We start from the raw sequence: 23,277 nt of genomic DNA, 5'->3' as shown, positions 1-23,277 counted from the left end.
AGCGATCGTATTCGTACTCTTGGATTGTAAACGGCTACATTCAATTTAATAGTACTGAAAATGTCGCAGCAGATAAATCAAAGATAACTATTTCGTCTTCTGCTACAAATATAATTAAAAAATGTATAAGGTAAACAATAAAAATTAATATAAATACGAAGTTTTCTTCTAATCGCAACAATTTCTATTAGACATTTAATAAATTAAACCACCAAATTCAATTTCTCATTATCGACATTAACTTACTTGTGACTTAACCCAAGTCCTCTATAAGCCCTCTCCTGCTCCCGCACATTGTTCAGTTTAAGAGCAGCTGCAAGATGCTGCTCATGATACTTCACAGCTTCATCCGGGTCACCGAGAGCATCATAACAGTCGCCTAGTGAGCCAAGTGCTCTGGCTTTGTCTAATTGACATGTCGGTGTATTCACTCGCTCGAGGATTGCTAGTTGCTGGAAGGAAATTCTATTCTGAATTTGTGTCTTACGTCTAAAAAGGGAATATAGGTATATTTATTAATAAGAGTTATTATGAAAGTTATTGTTTATAGTTGACTAATTCTCTCGCTGGATATAAAATGTTCAGTACCACCACAGACTAATAATAACCACATATCATCCAAGGTGCGAAATATTTGCAACAATCAAAGCAACAAGAGTAGTAAACTACGTGTAATATCAGTGAACTAAAAATAAGTATTTTAAAGAATTAAATATCTATACTAATATTATAAAGAGGAAAAGTTTGTAAGTATGTATGTATGTATGTATGTATTGTGGTTTTCATTTTATGTAGGTTTTCACACAAAAACTACCGGACCGATTTCAAAAATTCTTTCACCATTAGAAAGCTGCATCATTACTGAGCAACATAGGCTATATTGCATTTAAAAAAAAATTAGAGATCCTTACCAAAAATGCAATAATGTAACCCAAGGTGTAAAAAAATCCTCAATAAAACTTCTTTCATCGCGTGCGCTGCGGAATCTATTGAAGATAGAACAAAAAAATGTTCTACGGTATTATAGAATGGATCAATATCTACAAGAAAGTCCGCGATACCATATGTCCATCTTCAGTAGTTATGTTACTACAACAACTTTTTTACGTTTTCAAAGTAAATAGAAGTGCCGACAGTAATCAAACCATGTTATCCATACACATATATTAATCCTTATCCCAATAAATGATGTTTTATTATAGACTGTTTCAATACCAGCAAAATACTTTTTAAATGAAAAGAATTGGATATTCCATTCAAAAGATATAACGAATTTTTAAAAGTGTCAATCTACAGAAAATAGTAGGTATACTGTTCGAGTTCTACCAATATGCGTCTTGACGGAACACAGTGGGGTTTTGGTCGGTAGGAATCCGACATAACCCACGGCCCCTCCCCCGGAGGCAGTATCTATGAAAGATTTCCCCACTAAAACAAAAAAAAAAGGCCGTAATGCGGGACGGGGTAAAGGTGATCTTCATGTGATTAAAAATTAAACCTATAGTCCGGCCCATAGTAGACTTTTCACTGTAACGATATCGCTATCTGGGGATTCTAAAGCCTGTAACACAGTTTTAACTAACACAGGCTTTAATTTCCCCCAAATTATTTTTTTAACTGTATTATTTTGAAACTTTTTCAATAAAGATTTTCTATTTTCTATCTAGATGCGGGTGAAACCGCAGGGCATTGCTAGTAGATTTATAAATTCTTACCTGTTCTAAGTAGCCAATGGCATCTTCATAGTGTCCCATGTTCAATTTAGCAATACCCAGATTGCCGTACGCCTGTGCTTCTAACGCGCAGTCTTGTAATTCTTGTGCTCTTTCTAGTTGCTCCTGTAATCATGTTTGAATATAAAAAATACTTTATATGATGACGCATATTATGATGCTATTGAAAAATGGTCTCAATTGTATCAATTATGAAATAATATTTCATTTTAACGTTTAAAGTCATACAATTTAAAGTCGATGGGATAGTTTTCTTACCCTATAACATCGAGCTGCGTGTGAGTAATGTCCAAGTGCCATATGAACCGCTCCTAGGTGAGAATGAGCTCGGGCCTCTCCAGCTGCATCACCCGCTTCTTGGCGGAGAGTTAGTTCCTACAAACAACCAAATTATTGTTTTTTTTCAATTGTAGCTTAATACATTGCAAGGAGTTTCTTACATATGATAAATGTTACCATTCTTTCATATTTCTAGAAGTTTTCAGTGGAATAAAAAAGTATGATAACAATTATCAATATAAAAACAATTTTTTAACAAAAGTGGTTACCTGAGTATGATGTCCTAAAGCAGCGTCAAGTCTCCGCTGCAGTCTTCTGGCGAGACCCAGAGCGCCGCACGCTGCTGCTTCAAGAGAACGATCTCGTGCCTGCAAAATTAATTTGGATAACAACAAACAAAAATACTTTATTGTGCACCACAGAGAAAAGTACAAGTAAGGACACAATACATTAGTTAATAAAAGAGCACAACAGGCGGTCTTATCGCTCAGACAGCGATCTCTTCCAGACAACCTGGTGGACAAAGAGACGCAGTGCAAAAGTAATAAAAAACAGGTCAAAGTGCACTAAAAACAGAAAAAAAATGGATAGTGATTAAAGGTGACATTTTTACTGAACACATGAGTGATGTACCTACACGAAGCTTTCTGATCTGATAATTTCTAAAATCAAAAGAGAATTTAATTAAGTAGTAAAAGTTTTTAATAAAAATTTGATAAAAATCAGACCGTTGTAAGAGTAATCCAACATTATACCAAATACCTGTCTTGCAAATCCAAGTTGCCGTTGGTACATTTTAACCGCTTCTTCAACGTCTCCCATTTTTATCAGAACATCTCCAATGTTGCCCAAAGCTCTGAACTTTCCTTGCAAATGTTGCGTCATATGGGCTATAGCTAGGAAGTATTTTTGACACTCGAGAGCTGTTTCTAAATTACCTAGAGCTAGATGTGCTAGCCCCAAGTTACAATAAGCCCTACCCATATTCATTTTATCTTGTAAATCTTTGGCAAGTGATAGGTCTTGATCGTAGTATCTGGGATAAAAACAAAAGAGACAATTAATAAAATAAGAACTATTAAGTACGTTCAAAGTAAAAATCATCACATAATTTGACATTAATGTAGTTCATATAATAAATTTAAATTGAATTGAATTAATATCTCACCTTACAGCCTCTCTATAATTCCCCAAACAGTAATGGGCATATCCCAAAAAATGGCAAGCCTTAGCTTCCGCAGTGACGTCACCAAGTTCCTGAGACAACATTAGATGCTGTTCGTAGTATGGAACCGCTTGGGCAAATTCTCCTCTAGATGATAAACAGTTGCCCAAGTTGAGGAGAGCACACGCTTCACCTGCTGCGTCTTTTAGCTCTCGAGCTATGCCTGGAGGAAATGTTTGGAATAAGTTTCGCTGTTAATCGACTGTATTTATTGGGAAATTTGAATAGGTCGGTTTAATTGACATTCGCTTCTTTTATCACTTTGAACGTCTTCGGATGCGGACTATGTTTACTTCTAGATTCGTAACTTTTTTTAATGAAAAGATTTTAAAATAACTAAAGGCATCATGTTAGGCAACAAGAAAATCGTCTTTTAATAAATTGATCAGCAACAGAAAAGTTTTGACAAAAAAAACATCTCAAGAATTTTATCAAGTATTTTAAGTTCCTTCATAATATCCTGCAGAAACTTACCCAAATGAGCTCTATAATGAAACAGCGCCATATCATGAGCACCTAGAGCCTGATACGCAACCGCCAAGTTCCCATGGGTAGATGCTTCTGAGCTTCTATCGTGCACCTCTTTAGATATCGTCAGTTCTTGCTTATGATACTTTATAGCTTGTTCGTAGAACCCCGCGGAGGAATATGCGTTACCAATGTTCCCGTATGCACGACCCATACCGGCTTTATCCTAGGAATAAAATGCAAGGAACCTAACTGGTATACCTAAAGTTGGAAATTTTGAAAAAACTTCATTTTGGCGGCAAGAGATGAAACATGTGCCAATCGATAGTACATCAAAATACAAATAGGAAATACTCTTTGGTAAAATGTCGTAATTGATACGGTTTCGGAATAAATAAGGGTTAAAAAAAAAAAAATTTTTTTCAGTTTTTTGAATTATTTGTTACTTCTTACACTTAAAGGTTAAGACAAAGCATATAAAACTTCTAATTTGTAAAAAAAGGGTTTTAAAATGTTGCATTACTATCTAAACCAAAGTAATAAACCAACTTTGGGCTAGGGATACGCGCAGTGCGTCACTTATCGACAACCGTTATCGATATGGTTAGTTACGATGAAGATTAGTTTAGTTTCAGTTTCGGATGCAAATAAATTATTGAGTATTGGAGTAAATAAGTTTTTTTTTTACTTTTTAATGTTTCTTACTTAAATGTTAAGGTAAACATTATAAAACTTAGAATTTGTAATAAAAGGTTTTTAAAAATGCTACATTACCATTAAAAGCAAAGTAATAAAAATTAAACTCGAACCATTATCAAGCCCGCTTTGATTTTCAGGTGTCAGATCCATCACGATTCATCCCAAAGATATTATCAACGATGGAAAATCCTTATTCTGAATGAATCTGACGCATTTCAAAACGGCCCTATAAAAGTAATTCAAGCTTCAAGCATTCATAATGTTTGTTATTCGGCCGCACTATGATCATAACAACTTACCACTGATAAATGAACGATTTTGTAACAGGTAGAAAGAAACAAATAATCATACATATTATTCAGATCTTTATTTATCAACTTACAATCTAAGTAAATAATAGAAGCTTTAAAAAAATATATGGAAGCAAAGCATCCGTTTGGTCTGCGGCAAAATAACATAAGCTTTTTTGACTTTGTATACTTATTTATTGTAATTTATTGATTATTGATTTCCAATATGACATGTTTGCTCGTTAAATATTTTTTTAAAGCAATCATACAATTCTCAATTGTTGAAAACTTCAGACACATTTAAAATAATGTTGTCTTATCAAAGTAGCACTGCAATAGTAATAGTAGTAGTACTGCAATAATAAAAGTAGTAGTAATTGCAGTGCTACTTTGATTAGACAACATTAGAATGAGAAAAAAGTAAAGAACATAACACAAACTTAAAAATATCTACATAGCTTTTAGGAAGGTGCTCGGTATGGATTAAAATTCGTCATTAGCTTCATTTTCTACGTCATGTCGTACAATAATTGTATCCAAAAATAATGCTGGTGGCAGCGGAAAAACATTTTGGTGACGGGCCCATCCCAAGAACCATATAACGCTCATGATATGGGAACAACATCCCAGAGTTCTCTTCCCTACTATGCAAGAGCAATAATGGCCTTCGAGTTTGTCCCTTCCTTGCATGCTATTGTTTATTAAAATATAAACAAAATATGTCCGGTTTCCGGCATGCCGTGAATCAATTTTGGCTCGTAATAGCCACAAGTTCTCCAGAAATAGGCCTCCATCATCCCTACAGACTTGTATTTCTTTTGGAATTTTTTGGAATGAATAGTTTGAACTCTTTTGCAGGGATTTTTTTTGGAATGAATAGTTTGAACTCTTTTGCAGGTAAACATATGTCCCATCACAAATTACTATCAGACGATTTGAGTGTTCCGAATTCGAATATAATAAGCCCGGTATCGTTAAAATTCTTTGACGCAATTCTTCGCGTTCCCGATCTACATTGTCCAGCCCAAAGTTGGTTTATTACTTTCGTTTTGATAGTAATACAACATTTTGAAACCCTTTTATTACAAATTAGAAGTTGTATATGCTTTGTCTTAACGTTTAAGTGTAAGAAGTAACAAATAATTCAAAAAACTAAAAAAAAAAAAAATTTTTAAAACTCTTATTTATTCCGAAACCGTATCAATTACGACATTTTACCAAAGAGTATTTCCTATTTGTATTTTGATGTACTATCGATTGGCACATGTTTCATCTCTTGCCGCCAAAATGACTTTTTTTTTATCGCAAATTGGTAGGTATACCAGGCTTCATACTAAAATGTCCCATGCTCTTTTGATTTAATAAATAAAAAAATGCTTGATTGATTGTACTGATTGTTTGAATTTATTACGTTTTTGTGATGAAAATATATAATCTTATAATAGGTATCAACTACAAACAACATCATCAAGAAATAAATTATACAACTGAAATGAATTAATTGATAATCTTCAATTTCTAATTAGTCTATAACTGCCATTTGAATTGACTTTTTTGTTTATAATTTGTGAAAAAACATTAATTTATGGAACCATTATAGTTTATTAGTATTTTATTGTAATTAATGTAAATAACAAACCTGTAACTGTCTGGCTATAGATAAATGAGCTTGATGCAATTTGAGCGCTGCGTCATGTTCCCCTAGCAACTGGTATACAATGCCTAGGTTTGAACAGGCACGGCCTTCGCCAACCTGTCGATTCAAATACACTAATTGAGTTTTTTTGCTAATGATTTGCTATATCCATTATCTATACTAATATTATAAAGAGGAAAGGTTTGTAATTATGTATGTATGTATGGTTTTCACGCATAAAGGTATACCGATTTTGATGAAATTTGGCAAAGATAATCTTCAGACCCTGAGAAAGAACATAGGCCTTTATTGCGTAATATGTACCACGGGCGAAGCCGGGGCGGACCGCTAGTATCTAATAAATAAATCTTAATAAAAATTCGGAAAATTTATCCGAGTAAAAATAATGACATGAAAAGAATTATTGGTGGAAAAAACTTAATTATTATAATACCTTGTCTCTTGCAGCGAGAGCTACATCCAATTGCCTTTCGTGCCATTTTTTCGCTTGTGCGTAGTCTCCTGCACATCTATAAAACAAGAAATAGAAAACAGATATGTTAAACTTTAAACATAAATAAGTATACAATGCGAGACAACTTAATTGAATTCAGAATGAAGTGAAAGAACTATAACGATTCTAGTCTGGAACATTAATCTAGAACAATAATAAAATTAATTAAAATATAAAATAATTACTTATGTTTTATTTATCATCTTTAATAATAGCGCAGGAATTTCAATTTAATAATTCATTCCCACTGTTTTAATAACTTTCTCTTTTTCGCGCGTTTGCCGCTTTTTTATATTTTTTTATTTCCAGCGCTCGTCTCTTTTCTAAGCAGCTAGCAATTTTTCCATACACTATTTTGTTCGACCTCTTTGGTCAAAAAAGTTTTCATGCTATATTTAAACAATGCATATTAAAATAAATAAATACATATTTTAATATATTTTCAAGTTTTTAACTAATGCCATTAAAATATACAGTTTATATAAAAAAATGAAAGAGTAACATGTTCTTTAATGTTTAAAATGATTCAAATAATTCTACTAGTTTTTATTACTTTACCTATAGTTTATATGCAATTCTTTCGGTACATTGAATGAACAGTTATCAAATACGAAATTTCCGTTACCTTGCAGCATGCCCAAGACCCGCGTACGCTCTTGCTTCGATAGCTCTATCTCCTAAATTCTGGGCTATCCTAAGCACGTTTTCGTGATAAGCGATAGCTTGCGAGAAGTTTCTCCTATAATGATACGAGGAACCTAGATTTGAATATGCTCGGGCTTCTTCAACCTGAAATACCATTAGTTAGAATAAGGTCATTTATAATGTATCTGTACAGCATTACTTATGTACAAGTTCAACGAACTGTACCTAATTTGAGACGATTCTAAGAATATGTGTTGCTTCTGTGCCAAGTTTCATATAGATAGGTACATCCATGATCTATTGGGTGAAAAGGGCGGTGACTCCTTAAGATGTTATTGCAAAAATAATAGCATTAGCCCATGATAGCTAATTCATATTTATTTCGCTTTTATGATTTATAAAGTCCTCTATTTAGTATAAAGCCATGGATATAATATATTAAACACAAAAAGACATTCAGTAAAAGCCAGTTACATAAATCTAAGGTGTTAACACATACCGCACTAGCAAAACAACCAGCCTACCTGATCGCCGAGCCGCCTCGCGAGCCGCAAGTGCTGCGTATGACAATCCACGGCTGAATCAAATTCCCCCATAGCCAAGTAAACAGCGCCGACATTCCCTATCTCCCTCGCCTCTTGTAATCTATCGCCCATTTGTTTAACTAGCTGTACGCATTGTTTGTGGCTCGCCAGCGCATTGGGATAGTCGCCGATAGCAGTGTAGACGTGCCCCAGGGAGGTCAGGGCTGCGGCCGCGGCCTGGGTGTCCTGCAAATGTTATTTATTTTTTGTCCCATTACATGGTAATTGACAGCTTTCCACATTGTTTATTTAACGCTAATAGGTAGGTACTTAAAGGTTAAATGCTCGTTTAGCAGTCACAATTCATTGAAAATGACAGCGACCAGCGACATGCATTTTTCTGGCACAAGTAAAAGTTTGACTGATTTTTTTATTTCATTTTGACCTTTGATTAACACGATTAAGGCTGATTTATTAAAATAAATCCCTATTACTGTGCAGGTAAATTTGTTAGTCAGGTAAAGTAGGTACCTTAGTTAAAATAGTAATAAAATTATTATTTCAATGAAGTGAAATAATACTGACAAACATATTCAGTATGATATAAGTGGGGTTGTAATGTTAATATTGCAGAGCCTAATATAGATAATGCTTTTATAATATCTGACGAGGATTTGAATTTAACAAAGTAGGTAGGCTGTAGATCCAGGTTATATGCATAATTATCTTAATATACAGGGTGTAATCGTTAAGTGTGCACAGGCAATTATTCCGTAACTATTGCAGATATCAAAAAACTTTATACATACTTATATCGAAAGCCCTTTACCTAATGAGTAAAATGACAACAATAACTTTTTAAAAATAAAACGGGAAATATCCAAAAATTTTACACCAAACACTCCCATACATTTAGTATGAGATATGACTATTGACTATCCTAAACATGTACCTAATGTGAAAAATTTTGGTTTTTTTTTGAATTTGTCCTTGAATTACTTCGCAAATTTTAATAAAAATTCATTTAGAAACTGTAAACAGAGCTCGATGTGGAATACAATGGTATTCCAAAACGAGGACGTCACTTCGAACATTTGCTTTGAACACATGTATGGAAAATTCAATGTAAAAAATATAATATACTTTTTTGGATATTTCCCGTTTTATTTTTTAAATGTTATTATTGTCATTTTACTCATTAGGTAAAGGGCTTTCGATGTCAGTATAAAGTTTTTTGATATCTGCAATAGTTACGGAATAATCGCCTGTGCACACTTAACGATTACACCTGTATAATTATAAATCTCGTGTCACAATGTTTGTCCTCAATGGACCCCTAAACCACTTAACCGATTATAATAAAATGTGCACACCATGTGCAGTTCGATCCAACTTGAGAGATAGGATAGTTTAAACATATTATAGTTACCACAGGCGAAGCCGGGGCGGACCACTAGTACTACAATAGAATGTTTACTACAAATACCCAATACAAAATTTTCAACGAGATTAAGATGAGTAATCGATGAAGATAATAAAGTTTGGAGAAACTTCAGTCTTGCAATTTATCAATTTCACTTTTAATTAACCAAAACAGCTCTATTTAAGCTTTCAAATCACTTTCTCGATTTGCATTGTAGGTAATTATTTATTTATTCTATAGTAATGAACATTTTATTAAAATTTTCTACATAAAACTATACTATTAAAATTTTCTAAACTAATGTATACCAGATCACCTTCCACATTGATTTAATATTAAATTTCAAAATGGATATAACAAAAACACATTCTATGTTGAATATTTCCAAAAATCACTTAAAATTCAATGCTCTGTCGACTGAGAGCAAACAAAAGGAATTAAAAACAAATAAAGGGCCGATTAGAATGCGGCGCATCCTTTTCACTAAGGAAATGGATGACAAAAGGAAAAAATATCTGACGACGGACCGCCAATAGGGTCTTTGTCTCGATGAAATGAGTTAGTGATGTGAGATTTGTATCGATATATTTTTTGTTTAAATAAATTTATTCAAACGAGATAGGGATACGCTGTCAAGGTTGCTTGCATCGTATTCAACGTGAATAATTAGCATATAACGTTTATTAACGGTTCATCGCTAATTTTGTATGACATTTATCAATAGCGTTATTTATTGCACTGTGCGTAATCCTTATATTTCCATGAAAGTTCCTGAAATTCAATTTTCCTATTATCGAAACTATTTCATGATGTATATCATGACACTCGACAACAGTCAGTGCTAAGCGATAAAATAATGCAATTCTACATCCGAAGCACATTGTAACATGCATTGCAATATAAAATAATTTGGAAAATCCAAAAGTGCACGCCTCATAATTTTTTTTTAATAAATATTTATTAATTATTATTTTTGTTTATTTAATAACAATTAAACCACATCGAATCAGACCCTGAAAAATGAAAGGGTTCTATTCCTGAGCATACTCAAGCGTAAGAGAAAAAAAAAGACTCGATTAGTAAAGTATTTCGGTCGCTATCGTGTTAACAAGAAAAAGGATCCGCACATACAGACACACGGACGTCCAAGACAGAACTTTTTTAAACTGTTTTTTAACTAGTTTAAATAACAAAAATGACATCAAAAATATCATGAACGTTAAAAATAGTGTTTTTTCTTAATATGTGTGTGTATGTATTATCTTACAAGTGCAATGTATGATACATAAAGACATTTTAAGTTTGAAAAATCAGATGTTTTGCGCGAAGTGACAGTAGTACCCACCTCAACGCTTCGCTTATGAGGCGTGCAATAGTCTACAATTCGCACTGGGCATCTATAAATCGAAATCGTAAATGACATAACTTTGTCGTCTGAATAAGTTCGTAATCAATTCCTATTACGATTACTTTTTGTCGGCTTTAATTGCCGACGATGAATATAAGTCGATAAGCCGATATCGACATTAAAAGCCCGTCGGGACTATACTAGCAAGTCAGTCGGGTTGCAGCGATCTAACTAATTAAGTATGTGCAACATGATACGATAACGTAGTGATTTACATATTGACTAGATCTCTGTTGGACGTTTTCCAACTATAATAGTTAGGGCTCTCTTGAACTTAAGGTTCTGCCAGGTCACATTGCATTCCGCGCACTGCGAAGCCGTTTCTGCGCGTTCTTGGTGGCTACAATAAATAGAGGCAACTTGAATGAAGTTTGCGTTTATAAACCTTTATAATATTTCCTTTTGTGCACCTTGTTACGTCGGGTGTTATTTGTAGACAATGCGATATCGTGCGTTGTATAATAGAATACTGTTTGCATTTTGCAACTTTTTTTTACAATTAATTGGCTTCACTCCTATCTATGTAAAATATTATTATCTCAGTGTACATAATAGCCAATTAGTAGTAAATAATATGGTCTAACTGTATACTAATATAAAATTGTTTATCATCATAACATCAGTGATAGGTCAATGATTGATAAAAGTATCCAATAATCCAATAAATTTAATTTTGCGGCTAAATTGTGGATATAATATGGTTTTGAATATTAAAATACAAATAGCTAATAGCGTGGAATTCTCGATTTATGAATATTCATTTACGAGTAACTGGAATCTCGGAACGGTAAGTATCGATGTATTTATTGCTTTAGATTTTTGATGTATGTGTTCTATTTTGACTTTGATTTTAGTTATTGCAAATTGATAGTAAATTGGATTGAAAATGTTTGTAAATTTTATTCTGATTAATAGCGCACTTATTAATATTTTTTATAATGGAGAATATTAATAATTGTTAAATTAAATATTTATTAATGAGAATTTTCTTCACAGACTCCTTGGAGTCGTATAAAGAACCATTTGATTAGTTCACTGAATCATCTAAAGCGACGCGACGGGAATCGCGGTCGTTTCAATAAACCTAACGCGCTTTCAATTGTGAAATCCTAGATAGCGAGTGTATCGAAGCTTTAATCATTCTGACTACAAAACTAATTATCGAGGCTAGACGAACATCGCCACAAATTCCCTTCTATAGCGTAATCCCTTTAATCTTTGACGGGCAATTCGAATCCCAGCTCAGATAGCACCTGCGCGACGGGTTATTCAAGGCATCCGTTAATGAAGCTCAGTTACCTCACATGTTACTGTCAAATTATTCGCGGTTTCATCTAGTGACTAGTCGGCATCGCTTCGTATTCACAGATAATGTAAACTTTACATAATCAAACCTTTGTCGATGTGAGCATATTGTATACATGTAAACATGAATATTCTTTTTATTATTAGTGGTTAATCGCAAAATTTGTTTATGGGTGGTGTTCAAAAAACCATTAAACGAAATTTATTATAAAATTTATTACAAAATTTAGTAGAGTACTTAAATTCATCAGTCATCCATTTATGGCTTTTCTCCAAAATGGAATTCGCGCAGTTCACCTTATAAATATTTACTGGAGCATCCATAACGCGAGCATTGATTTCTTGCGCCGTAAAACAAAAAGGTGTCAAATATTAAGCGGTATAAAGTTGAATTAATCTGTAAATTGAACCCTTTCATATAGTTTTTTCCAAGTCAGTTTCGATTATAAAAATATCATGTTACTGACAAATCCTCACCTCCGCTACCATTTCTCGGTTACTTTGAGTTTTTGTCGGTCGCCATTCGGTTGGAACGCGTAAAATATTTTTACGAGTATTTGTTCCACAGATTGTTCCATATGTGGATACTGTTCACATTGTACTTGGCAATAAAACTTGAGCTATTTATTTTACTTCACATAACTCGTTTGTTTTATGTGTCCTTAGTACAATTTCTATACGCGTCTACTGGTTACTTATTTGTGGATTAATTTAATTTATCTAATATAAACAGACGATACCTGATTGTACGAAATTTCACCAAAATATCTAATTGCTATACATAATATGTACTTGTCACTCCTTTACGTCTTTCTTAAGATAGGACATCGTTGAATTTTTTTTTAAATTGGTAGGTCGTAGGGTATGCAATGCAGTCAGATTAAATCCATACTAGTACCTAAATTATGAGATCGTTTAAAATTGCAGCATCATTTGAAAATGAAGTGATCATATCTTGATTCAATACTTTACCATGCATGTTTCCTAAGGTCTATTTAAGGTCTATAAGCACCTATTCCATAGGTAATTGGAATCAGTGATTGCACCCATGCAGTACCATTTCATAATGCAGCTTTAGCGTTGCATAATCAGTTATCACTTTCACAACAGGGACTCTCATAGCTACGTTAACTGCAAATTAACATTACATACCCGCGGCGCTTGAAGGCTTTAATAAGAAGTGGTTTGACTATTAGAGGACGTGTAATACGGGCACCGGTTATAGCAAAACCAGATATGTAAAAGTGCTAAGTTTGAAGAAAACTATTCACACTATCGTAAACACTGAGCTTGGCAGATTTTTTAATGAATACGTTGTACTCGATTAACTCGTGCTGGACTACAAAATAGGAATACATAGCAGCTGGTGATTTATGTGATGGTATCTTTAAATAGAATACGATTTTTTTACTCTTATTTTATATGTAGGTACAGCACAACATTCAACAAAACATCTAAAAAGGGAATCAAATTGAAGATGACTAATGAGGATAGGATATTTTTTTAAAACATGCTTTTGGTACTAGACAACACTAAGCAATCGTAACCAGAAATATTTCTAAAAAGCGTCGTTTGCTTTTTATTATATCTATCTGTAATATTTTATATCCAAAAAGGATTTCCAAAAATGTAAATTATAAAAATAGAAAATAACTTTCTTCCAATTATGTAATCCGTATAATGTTATACAGACTATAATTAATGTCTCCAATACATATTAAAGCACTTAAAAAGCCATAAAATCAAACATAGATACGGCCATCTATAAACATTAAAATATTCCTTGCTTTACTGCTCCCCCATGCTTATACATAGTGCATATCTAAATGCATGACACAAAACTACCAGAAAATAAAGATTTATTAATACCTTATCTCGTTTAATCTTTCCTTAAGACTGAATACAAAGTACACAAGATTACTTTACGAGTAAAACCACATCTTATAATTGGACGAAAGTTAAAAAACAACCACGAGGCAGGGTCACGGTCGGGGATTGAATTCCTATGCAAAATTAAATAAGCGAGTGCTGCGCCGCGTTTAATATTACAACTCTCTTGGGATTATATTTATATTATGATATTTCATTTGTACAAATCAAAGGCTTTGTTGTTTATGTTATGTAAATAAGTATCCTGCCTTTTGTTGGCTCTTGTTTGTGATATGTTCGTATGGGTGTGTCCGATTTTCGCTTCAAGGCATCTTGGCATTTCTTATTATTTGATACCAGTTATACTTTATAATATTATTTTAATTAGTAGTTAAAAGGAGTGCGAACATCATTTGTAATGTTTGCAAGTTTACATTTTACCTCTCGTGATCGGTATATTCATTTAACTTCGGCTCATATTCATGAAACTATTTACTTTTGAATTTAAATAACTAAGTGTTTATACAAATAACATTAAGAATATAAAACGAAATCATACTTTCTGCAATCTCTCCAAAAAGACATGAATATCTTACCTTACACTTCATAGCCAACACGAGTTGGTATCTATGCGCAGTAAGGGCGTCCTTATACGACCCTTGGCTGAAGTACGCCGCGCCCAGGTTGCCGTGCGCCCTGCACTCGCCCGCCGTGTCCCCGAGCGACTTGGCCACGGCGAGATCCTGCTGCATGTAGTTGATGGCCGCGTCGAGTTTGCTCAACGCCCAGTGAGCTGATGATAATGCGCTGAACACTGAACCCCTGTGGACATGTTTTATGTTATTACGGCCAAGGATGGACAAGGCATGGATTTTGGAGTTGTTTTTAATGCTGTCTAAACTGTCGAATCTATAAGAATAGGATTTTTGAAGCTTTTAGTTTTCAATGCCAATCTAAATAAATATCAACGAAACGTAAGGCAAATTGGCAAGCTTTGTGTAATTTAACTGAGTATCACGTATAGCTATAAAATACGATTGTTTCTAGAGCTAAGGTTAGTAAAACTGAATTCGAAATACGTTTCAACCGCAAGTGTTGATCGAATAATAAAACTTTTGAAATATGAAGATGAATTACTATCTAGTTATTCTCGATTCAGCCTAACTGCATCTGAGATCATAAATTTTACTATTTTCGCTTAATAATGTAATAATTGCAGTGCAGACAATCTCCATAGTCATTATTCGTTGGTTGTTCTGTTGATGATAGTGGCTAATAAAACCTATTCCCTGAATTGATGTAACGACTAAGTAACTAGAGGATTAATGGAATTCGCTTGCTCGTGTCAGTTTGATGAGATTATATGAGATTTACGATGCCTATTTACTTATACGTGTAGCGTGTTGTTGTAACGTTATTAAAATATTAAGTGTTGCAAGATATTTGTTCCACTCTTTTTTATATAGCTTTCAAAGTTCATTTGGTATCGTGTTTCTGTACATTACATAGAATGGGATCAACAACATAACAAAGTAATATGTATACACGTCACTATACTTTTATTATCCATTATAGATATTCTGTATTACGATACTTCCTTTATAGGCTATCATCAGTCACAAATAATCTCATATCGATAAGGATCAAAAATAAATGTCCGTATTTATACAGTTAAAGAGATTTCTCTCGCTCGAGTACAGAATAAGGTATCGATACGAATTCGATCCATCAAATTGAGATAAGATCATGAAGAGGTGTGGGTTTCGGCGCGATGCGCGAGTTTGACGTCGTCACTTGCCGACACTCGACAGGTAGGGGCCCTAACTACTTCCATTGGAGATGGTATTAAAGGCTTAAAAGGCACTGCATTAAAGATGTGTATATTTGTGTATGTATGTACATATATCATGATTATATTCTTGTGGTAGATAACATATTATATCAATGTAAAAATATCATCGTTCAACTATGACTAAAATTTCACAGTTCTACAAGTTTATGCCAGTAAGTGCTTATTTTATTTATCGTAGTCGTAAATCAGATCATCTTGAATGCAGCGTACTGCTTGTTACAATGCGATAGACGTATTTATGCCCACTGATTATATCCATATTTTTCGGTAGTGAGGTAAACATTAACTGATCGCAAACTATACCCTCAGTGCACTCGAATCGATATAATTGCATATTGCGTTCGTAAGAGCCATGCCACCAATTACCCCGGTTAAGAAAATCAACAAAGCCACAGTAACTTTATTTGATCGAGTTTTTATTATTATGATTTTCAGGAATTTATCGGATATACTAGGTAATCATCCACGTAGAAGATTCTACAAGGAAATTACCTAGTGTAACTCGCATTATAATGTAGTACCACAGGTCTTAGGCCACATATGAGAGACATTATATTTATTACGTCGCGCTGGTATGTGTTGGCGGATATTGATTTCAAACTGTTTATAAAATACTGCAATTTAGGTATATAACGAATGAATCTTCTTCGTTTTTAAAAGCGGCTACATCCAATCGCGAAATTTCTTTAACCGCAATCGCCTGAGAAAGTATAAATCAAAATGTCGAAATTCCGCCACAGATAAGCATCCGCTAAGTACATATAAATTATTTCACTGTCATGTTGCAAGGGTTCGTTGATTAAAAATAATAATGTACCATTAATGAATGTTGTGTAAGAATCATTTGTCTTCCTCCTATTAGGGCTTCGAAAGGTAGAGTGGTAAGGTGTGAAATTGTTAAGATTAATCTGAAACAGGATATCTCACGGCGAGGGTTCGCTAAATTATAAATTAAATGGTTCTACATAGCGGTCAAGTGATGTGCGAAAGGATTAGGGCTGTGATTTTGATCGATGGCTGCGGTAAATGAAGCTTCGGGTTAATTGTTTTATGTATCGGTGACCATTTGTTGCTTCATAAAAACAAACAATAGGTGAGTATATCGATATTATTTGCTTTAATTTTTTAGCTATAAAGTGTTTTATTAAATTATAAATTTGTAATTGTATTAAACCAACGCCTAACAAATTAGATGACTAGGTACCTAAAGCTTACTATTTTCTGCAAAATACTCGAGATTTAGACAAGTCAAGAAATACCAGGAAATAGCTTAAACATTTTTAAATATTAACATTTCCAATAAACGCACTTTTTGATGTTGTTTTTATGAAAGTGGCAAATGTAACTAACCTTAGTTTTAATGAGCATGATCCGATTCTTAGAGCCGCTTCCAGTACTGTCACTGCTGCTTGATACTGTCCTGCAGCCAGTAATTCTTGACCCACGACCTAAATAAAAAAATATTTTAGTACTGTATTTAATTACCTTAAACAAATAAAAATTAATTGGCTTTATAAGAGATTTTTACAACATGTTTTATGGCATACCCAACGAAATCAAAAAATATTTTTACGTAAATCGGTGCAATAATTTAAGCCGATTAAAAGCTTACTGAAAATGCGTACTCGTTTATTTATAAAATCAATAAAATTTTATGTTTAGTTACCCCATTAATGGCAATCTTGGATGTTTAAGAGTTTTCGTTATCTACAAAATTGCATATACGAGTATCGACGCAATTTATTATTATCCAGTCCACTGCGGGTAAGTACATAAAATATCTCTGAGACTAATATGTTATTAAATATCGCTGTGTCTTTGATCTTCTGTGCGGCGTCATCGTCCATTAGACTCGAAATAATAATGAGGTAACGTACATAAATGCGAATTTGAGTATCATTGTCCAAAGCAAAAAAGCGAGACGGATTTTTAAAGTCCCATTATTTTTTGTCGTATCGTTTCGGAAGCTGACATTTCTCATGAGGCAATAGTGGTTTGAATATTTAGTGAACACCCACGCTGTTTTACGATATATAGAGGAACACAGCTTCATACTCGAAATCCTCCTCTCAAGAGCATTATACGACTACCGCATAATTGGATCTACGTATTAGCAAGCAGTTTTATGTCCTCCCGTGTAGGTAATTGCATTGAATCACCTGTGGGATGAACGGCTCAACTTTTGTTTTTTACTGGTAATTTTGCTGATATTATACAAAATTGAATTTTAACATAAAGTCACCGTGACCTTAGTGTCACGAACGGACGTGCAAAAAACTGCCGGATAAATAACAAAGCAATGTCGATGTAAAAACATAAAATCTAATATTTAAAACTGAACGATTGCAATAAGTACCTCTTTCAATTTATACACCGACTATATAGACGATAATAAGTAGTTATCTTCTCTATTTCAAAAGAGATAAAAAGTTTACCGCAAAAAGCAAATTAAGAGGCTTTTTTATCGGCGTTGTAGAACTTTGCGTATAAGGATAGTATAAAAAAACTGCAAAGTTTACACAGACGTATCCATGTAAGAAATGCTTAGCATTTTATTTTCGTCTTACAATGTTCAGGTGCACGGCTAACCGGGGAAATATTTAGTGAATAGTGAACCATTTCGACCATTCACGTCCCCACAGATCAACTGTCGAGCAGATTGTATGTAAATGCGTGGGGTTCGTATTTATGGCGCTTTGATCACTCAGACCCCATTGTCCAGTCGTTAAATGCACCAAAAAATGTTAAGATGTCCGACAGGCGGTCTGGAATGTATGCAAATAAGTTTGCCGTATCTTAGTTCTGCTTTATCTGATCTAGAATAGTGTATTGCTTGAAAATTAAACTGTGCATTAAAATAATTAGTACATTCAATTCTGTAGGCTATCTGCCTATCATTAACTCCCAGAGTCCGTTTCTTGACCTAATCTGTAAAGCTTGGCTTGGTCATTTCCGATCGTTTGGCACTATCTCCTCGCATGTATTTATATCTATTACCTCTTTAAGATAAAGGTGAGGCTAACAGGTTCCTTAATAGAAGTTAACATGGATGATATTTGCAAAATCATAGGTATGTATGTATTTTGTAAATAATGAACCGTGTTGAGATATAAATCTCTACGCAAGACTTGCTAATGCTTTTGTTTAGATAGGCTTGACGTGAATAATTATTTGCCTTCCATTGCATCAAAGTAAGAAGATTTGCTCAAGATTTATTGTTTTAAGAACTTTCCAAAGTTTTATACAGGTAACTACTAAAGTCTAAGGCGTAAAATAATATTTTAATATAATGGATAGGTATGTATTATGAAAATCAATAAGTACCTACTTTGAAATGTTTGATTTATTAAATATTAAGGATAAGGGTTTGAGGATACTGTTTTTAGGACCCTAAAGAAAAGCAATCATACAGAAGCACATGAAGATGCGGTTTATTACAAGCGGTAACACAGAAATCAACCTTTTAACAACCACCTTATTTCCGGACGCAAGTAAACACTGACTAAAAAGAAAAACCCTCTCGAGCAAGTATCAGATGTCCTTTGCCCGGGAGACCGGTGACAGTTTAAATAAACTTAAATTCGACGCATCGACAGCGGTCCCACGAATGACAATATTTTATACCCCTTTACCGCATACTTATGCCCCATTTTAACGAAAATAACGATGGCATTTCGGTTACTTCACTTTGAATAAAGTTAACATTGGACATGTCGTATGCTGATAATGCATAATATATAACTTGTTATCTTCGAATGTCTTAAATTGCTCGATCTTTTTCTTTTTGGATGTCGGATTTTTTAAATTAACAACAATGTAACAAGCATACAATTTGGTAAAAGTTTTAAGTGTTTAAAATGTAAGTAGGGATTTATAAGACGTCACCTTGTTTTGGGTATGGTTAGGGAGCCAGGTGCAAATTTGGTTCATTATTTCCTCTCAAGAGATAATTCGTCAGACGCATGAGAGTATCACTACATAGTATAAAACAAAGTCGCTTTCCCTGTCCCTATGTCCCTATGTCCCTATGTCCCTTTGTACGCTTAAATCTTTGAAACTACGCAACGGATTTTGATGCGGTTTTTTTTAATAGATAGAGTGATTCAAGAGGAAGGTTTATATGTATAATAAGATCCATTAAGTAGTGGAGAAGTACTGTTATTTTTGAGGTTTCTAATGTGATGTCGTAAAAAATTACATTTATTCCGCTTACATTGCAAACGCAGGCTGAACCCTACGAGAAGTATTATACACATTGAAAAGGTCTACAGAAAAGTCCGCGATGGTATATGTCTATCTCTTATGGATAACCCACAATAACTTTTTTTTGTCATTTACTTTTTACGACAAATAATGGCTAATTTTCGAAGCGATTTTAACCAATACAGCATTAATCCTTAACCAATTAAATACCATGGATACATTGTTCATTTAATATAGATCTATATGGCCCTTTACACCGTATGATTTAAGTGAATATTTTCGAAGATATTACAGATTTAAAAATTGCAGGACGTAGCGTTTGCGGCCGCTCGGCTATGTATTTTATACCCGTGCGATGCCGGAGGCCGGAGCGGGCCGCTATATTTTTATACCTATACAACGTTCACAATTTTTCTGTATAGTAGGTATTTAGTATCAGCATTGCACCCGTGCGAAGCCGGGGCGGGTCGCTAGTAGTATTATAAAGCCTCGTGAACGTCAGCTGGCGCTCGGTTGGGGGGGTGAGCGGTTGTAGCCTCCCACGCACATAGGAAAAAAAATACATTCATTCATTCATTTCCTCTCAGCTAAAAATTTGTCAAATTGTAGCTAACCCAATATCTCAACGAAAAAAAATAGTCAGCTGGTTACAACATGGTGTATTATACGTCAGCTGGTGTCTCGAACATGAAAGTTAAATTTAAAGAAAAATTTATTTTCCGTTATTTCCTCTCAAACAAAAATTTACCTGATGATAGCTTATATGTAACTGTGGATAAATATATATGTCAGCTGGCTGTATCTTGGTGGAAAAACCGTCAGCTGATACGGGAGGCTACAACCGCTCTTCCCCCCAACCGAGCTCCAGCTGACGTTCACGAGGCTTCATAATACTATACTTTGATGCATTTTACTAATTACCGCTTGAGAGGAACTTGGTCATAAAATCTGCTGCTGGCTCCCGGACCAGTAGGTTTGGTATGGTATGCTGTGAAGTAATCTCCCCTGAGTATATATTATTATGTTCTATGAAAGTAATGCGAATTTCTTACGTTATTATTAAAAATATCAAATAATATCCTAATGTCTATGGATAAAAAATATACTTATTTTTATGTTATCGTTAAAAGTGAATTACTTCTTTGACATCCGATCCCTTTATTTATACAATTTTATATGATACGCCCGGGAATTTTTCAAATGCTAAAACAAAAATTTTAACGAGCTTAACAATAGAAGCTTTTAAAAATTATACACCTACCGATATTAAAACAAACGGTGACTGATCCAACTTCATAGCTTCCAACTGCCTGAAGGTAGGTTCTAATGTGGTCCGTAAAGGCGACTTGAGGGAGGCTTCAACCAGAGCCGCCAGCAGCTGCCGTGACGACGGTTCCACGCCGAGCCCTGAACTGAAGGCGGCCAGAGCTTCGCCATGCCTCCCCAGACATTGGAGAGCCACCCCTAAAGACAGTTTTTGTGTTGTTTCACATGATTGTGTTATTGATAATGATTTGTACTTATTGTATGCCTATGATTGCCATTGGCGCGATTTGCATTATAATTGAGACGGAGAAAATGCAATAATATGTATGTGCTATGGTTAGTTTAGATTGTAAAATAGAGTCGTATTTTTAAATAACATGCAAGGGACATTCATCTATTAATGGATTGAGGTTAGAATTATTCGAGGGCCAGCCGATGTAGTGAGATTCCCTATCATTAAAAATCTGTTCGTCACGATTAGATGGTAAAATATGTTATCATATTCATGTACGTATATTTCGACACAACTATCGGAATGCTGGTCATTATACTTATCTAGATAATGAATTGGAATGGTTTAAAATTTAATTTAAAAACCATTGGCGATACATAATAAATAGGAGTATTTCAACACCCCGTGGCATTAACCTATCTTGAATCATTATTCGTTTGTGATATCGAATAGATGCTTTTCAATATTTTAGAAAGTTACTTACATCAATTTACTAGATAGGAACATCTTACATCTCTCTGGTTCAGTTTAATATAAGTTAATGTCAATATTCTAAGATCTGATAGTGGATAACACCTATAAATAGACCTGCATTTGTTTTAACTGTAACAGTAGGAAATATTGTGAAGACTAACAATCTCGTTAATCATTAAAAGCTATTTCTTAATTATTTATTTAACCACTTCAGTGTAATTGTAGTCTAGTCCATTTATTTTAGAATATGAAATGCATCATAAAATATAGCATTAACATTTACGCAATTCATTCATTGCTATTATACCCGTTTCAAATGCTTTACTTTAGTGGCTAACCGGCTAGTGCATTTTAATGACGAAGCAGTTGTTTGATGACGAATTTTCTCGCGTAAACTCAGATATTATTGTTTATTTTAATGAATTTAATATGCGTTTGAAAATAAATTTAAAATTAAAATGTAATAAGTTCTAAACATAGCCTACGCAATGTTAATTTACACCATATACATACATTATATACCACAATAGTAAAATATTAATAGCATAACTGAACATTCTGTTGCTGAAATCAGTATTAGTGTCCAGAAATAACTCAGTAAAAACTTTTTTAAAGAGAGCTGATTACCAATGTATTGTTGAAAACTTACCCTGTCTATAATAGGCTTTCGGCCAATTGGGACAGAGTTCTCTCGCTCGAGTGGCATCTTGTAGAGCTGCTGCAAATTGACCCTGCTTTAGTCTTGCTGCTGACCTATGGAGAATAATTAAGAGTTTTAATGCCTAATATATTATCGTCGTGTAAATCGGCGTGTAAACAGAATATAAGTATAAGTTATACAAATAATGTATATGAATGTTTGGAGTTCTTACAATTTCATTTATCCATTCATTTTGATTAAATCATTAATCAACTACCTATTAAAATAACATTTCATATCAATTTTCCGCACAAAGTTCAAAGTCTTATTAAAAATGCATTAGTAAAAATAATTTACCTATTACTGTACAATATATGATTAGCGGGATCCAAAGTCAAGGCGTCTGTGTACAAAGCAACTGCCGTAGAGAAGTCGCCAGCCTGACACGCTGCATTCGATGCTCTGACCTTTTCTACAAACAGCGCCCTGGATGCAGCACCCAGGGATGCGGAGCCTGTTGGCTCGACCTGCATACGAAATTGACATTTAAGTTTATTAGGGTATAGATATTATTTCCTTGGACGTGTTTCGA

At 33.9% G+C, this 23,277-nt stretch overlaps 1 protein-coding gene across 1 annotated transcript in view; it reads right to left on the bottom strand.

Annotated features, from left to right (window-relative positions):
* LOC149899100 (uncharacterized) overlaps nucleotides 1-23,277 on the bottom strand; it is a 56,479-nt gene that overhangs the window by 14,188 nt on the left and 19,014 nt on the right. Inside the window, exons 3-18 of the mRNA XM_090114797.1 lie at nucleotides 23,043-23,212; nucleotides 22,695-22,798; nucleotides 21,335-21,537; nucleotides 17,221-17,318; nucleotides 14,615-14,840; nucleotides 8,014-8,259; nucleotides 7,470-7,633; nucleotides 6,785-6,860; nucleotides 6,334-6,447; nucleotides 3,712-3,931; nucleotides 3,181-3,400; nucleotides 2,775-3,048; nucleotides 2,282-2,380; nucleotides 1,992-2,108; nucleotides 1,716-1,838; nucleotides 247-452 (exon numbers count right to left, since the gene is read on the bottom strand). Coding sequence (XP_089970923.1) covers nucleotides 247-452; nucleotides 1,716-1,838; nucleotides 1,992-2,108; nucleotides 2,282-2,380; nucleotides 2,775-3,048; nucleotides 3,181-3,400; nucleotides 3,712-3,931; nucleotides 6,334-6,447; nucleotides 6,785-6,860; nucleotides 7,470-7,633; nucleotides 8,014-8,259; nucleotides 14,615-14,840; nucleotides 17,221-17,318; nucleotides 21,335-21,537; nucleotides 22,695-22,798; nucleotides 23,043-23,212 — 2,660 coding nt within the window. The remainder of the gene's footprint in view (nucleotides 1-246; nucleotides 453-1,715; nucleotides 1,839-1,991; nucleotides 2,109-2,281; nucleotides 2,381-2,774; nucleotides 3,049-3,180; nucleotides 3,401-3,711; nucleotides 3,932-6,333; nucleotides 6,448-6,784; nucleotides 6,861-7,469; nucleotides 7,634-8,013; nucleotides 8,260-14,614; nucleotides 14,841-17,220; nucleotides 17,319-21,334; nucleotides 21,538-22,694; nucleotides 22,799-23,042; nucleotides 23,213-23,277) is intronic.

Source organism: Colias eurytheme, chromosome 21 (assembly GCF_061535395.1).
Source record: "Colias eurytheme isolate Ceu_HAF_F1 chromosome 21, ilColEury1 Martin Lab GWU primary, whole genome shotgun sequence".
Taxonomy (NCBI): domain Eukaryota; kingdom Metazoa; phylum Arthropoda; class Insecta; order Lepidoptera; family Pieridae; genus Colias; species Colias eurytheme.
Note: the sequence above shows the minus strand (reverse complement) of the source record. Positions and strands in the feature narration are given on the sequence as shown.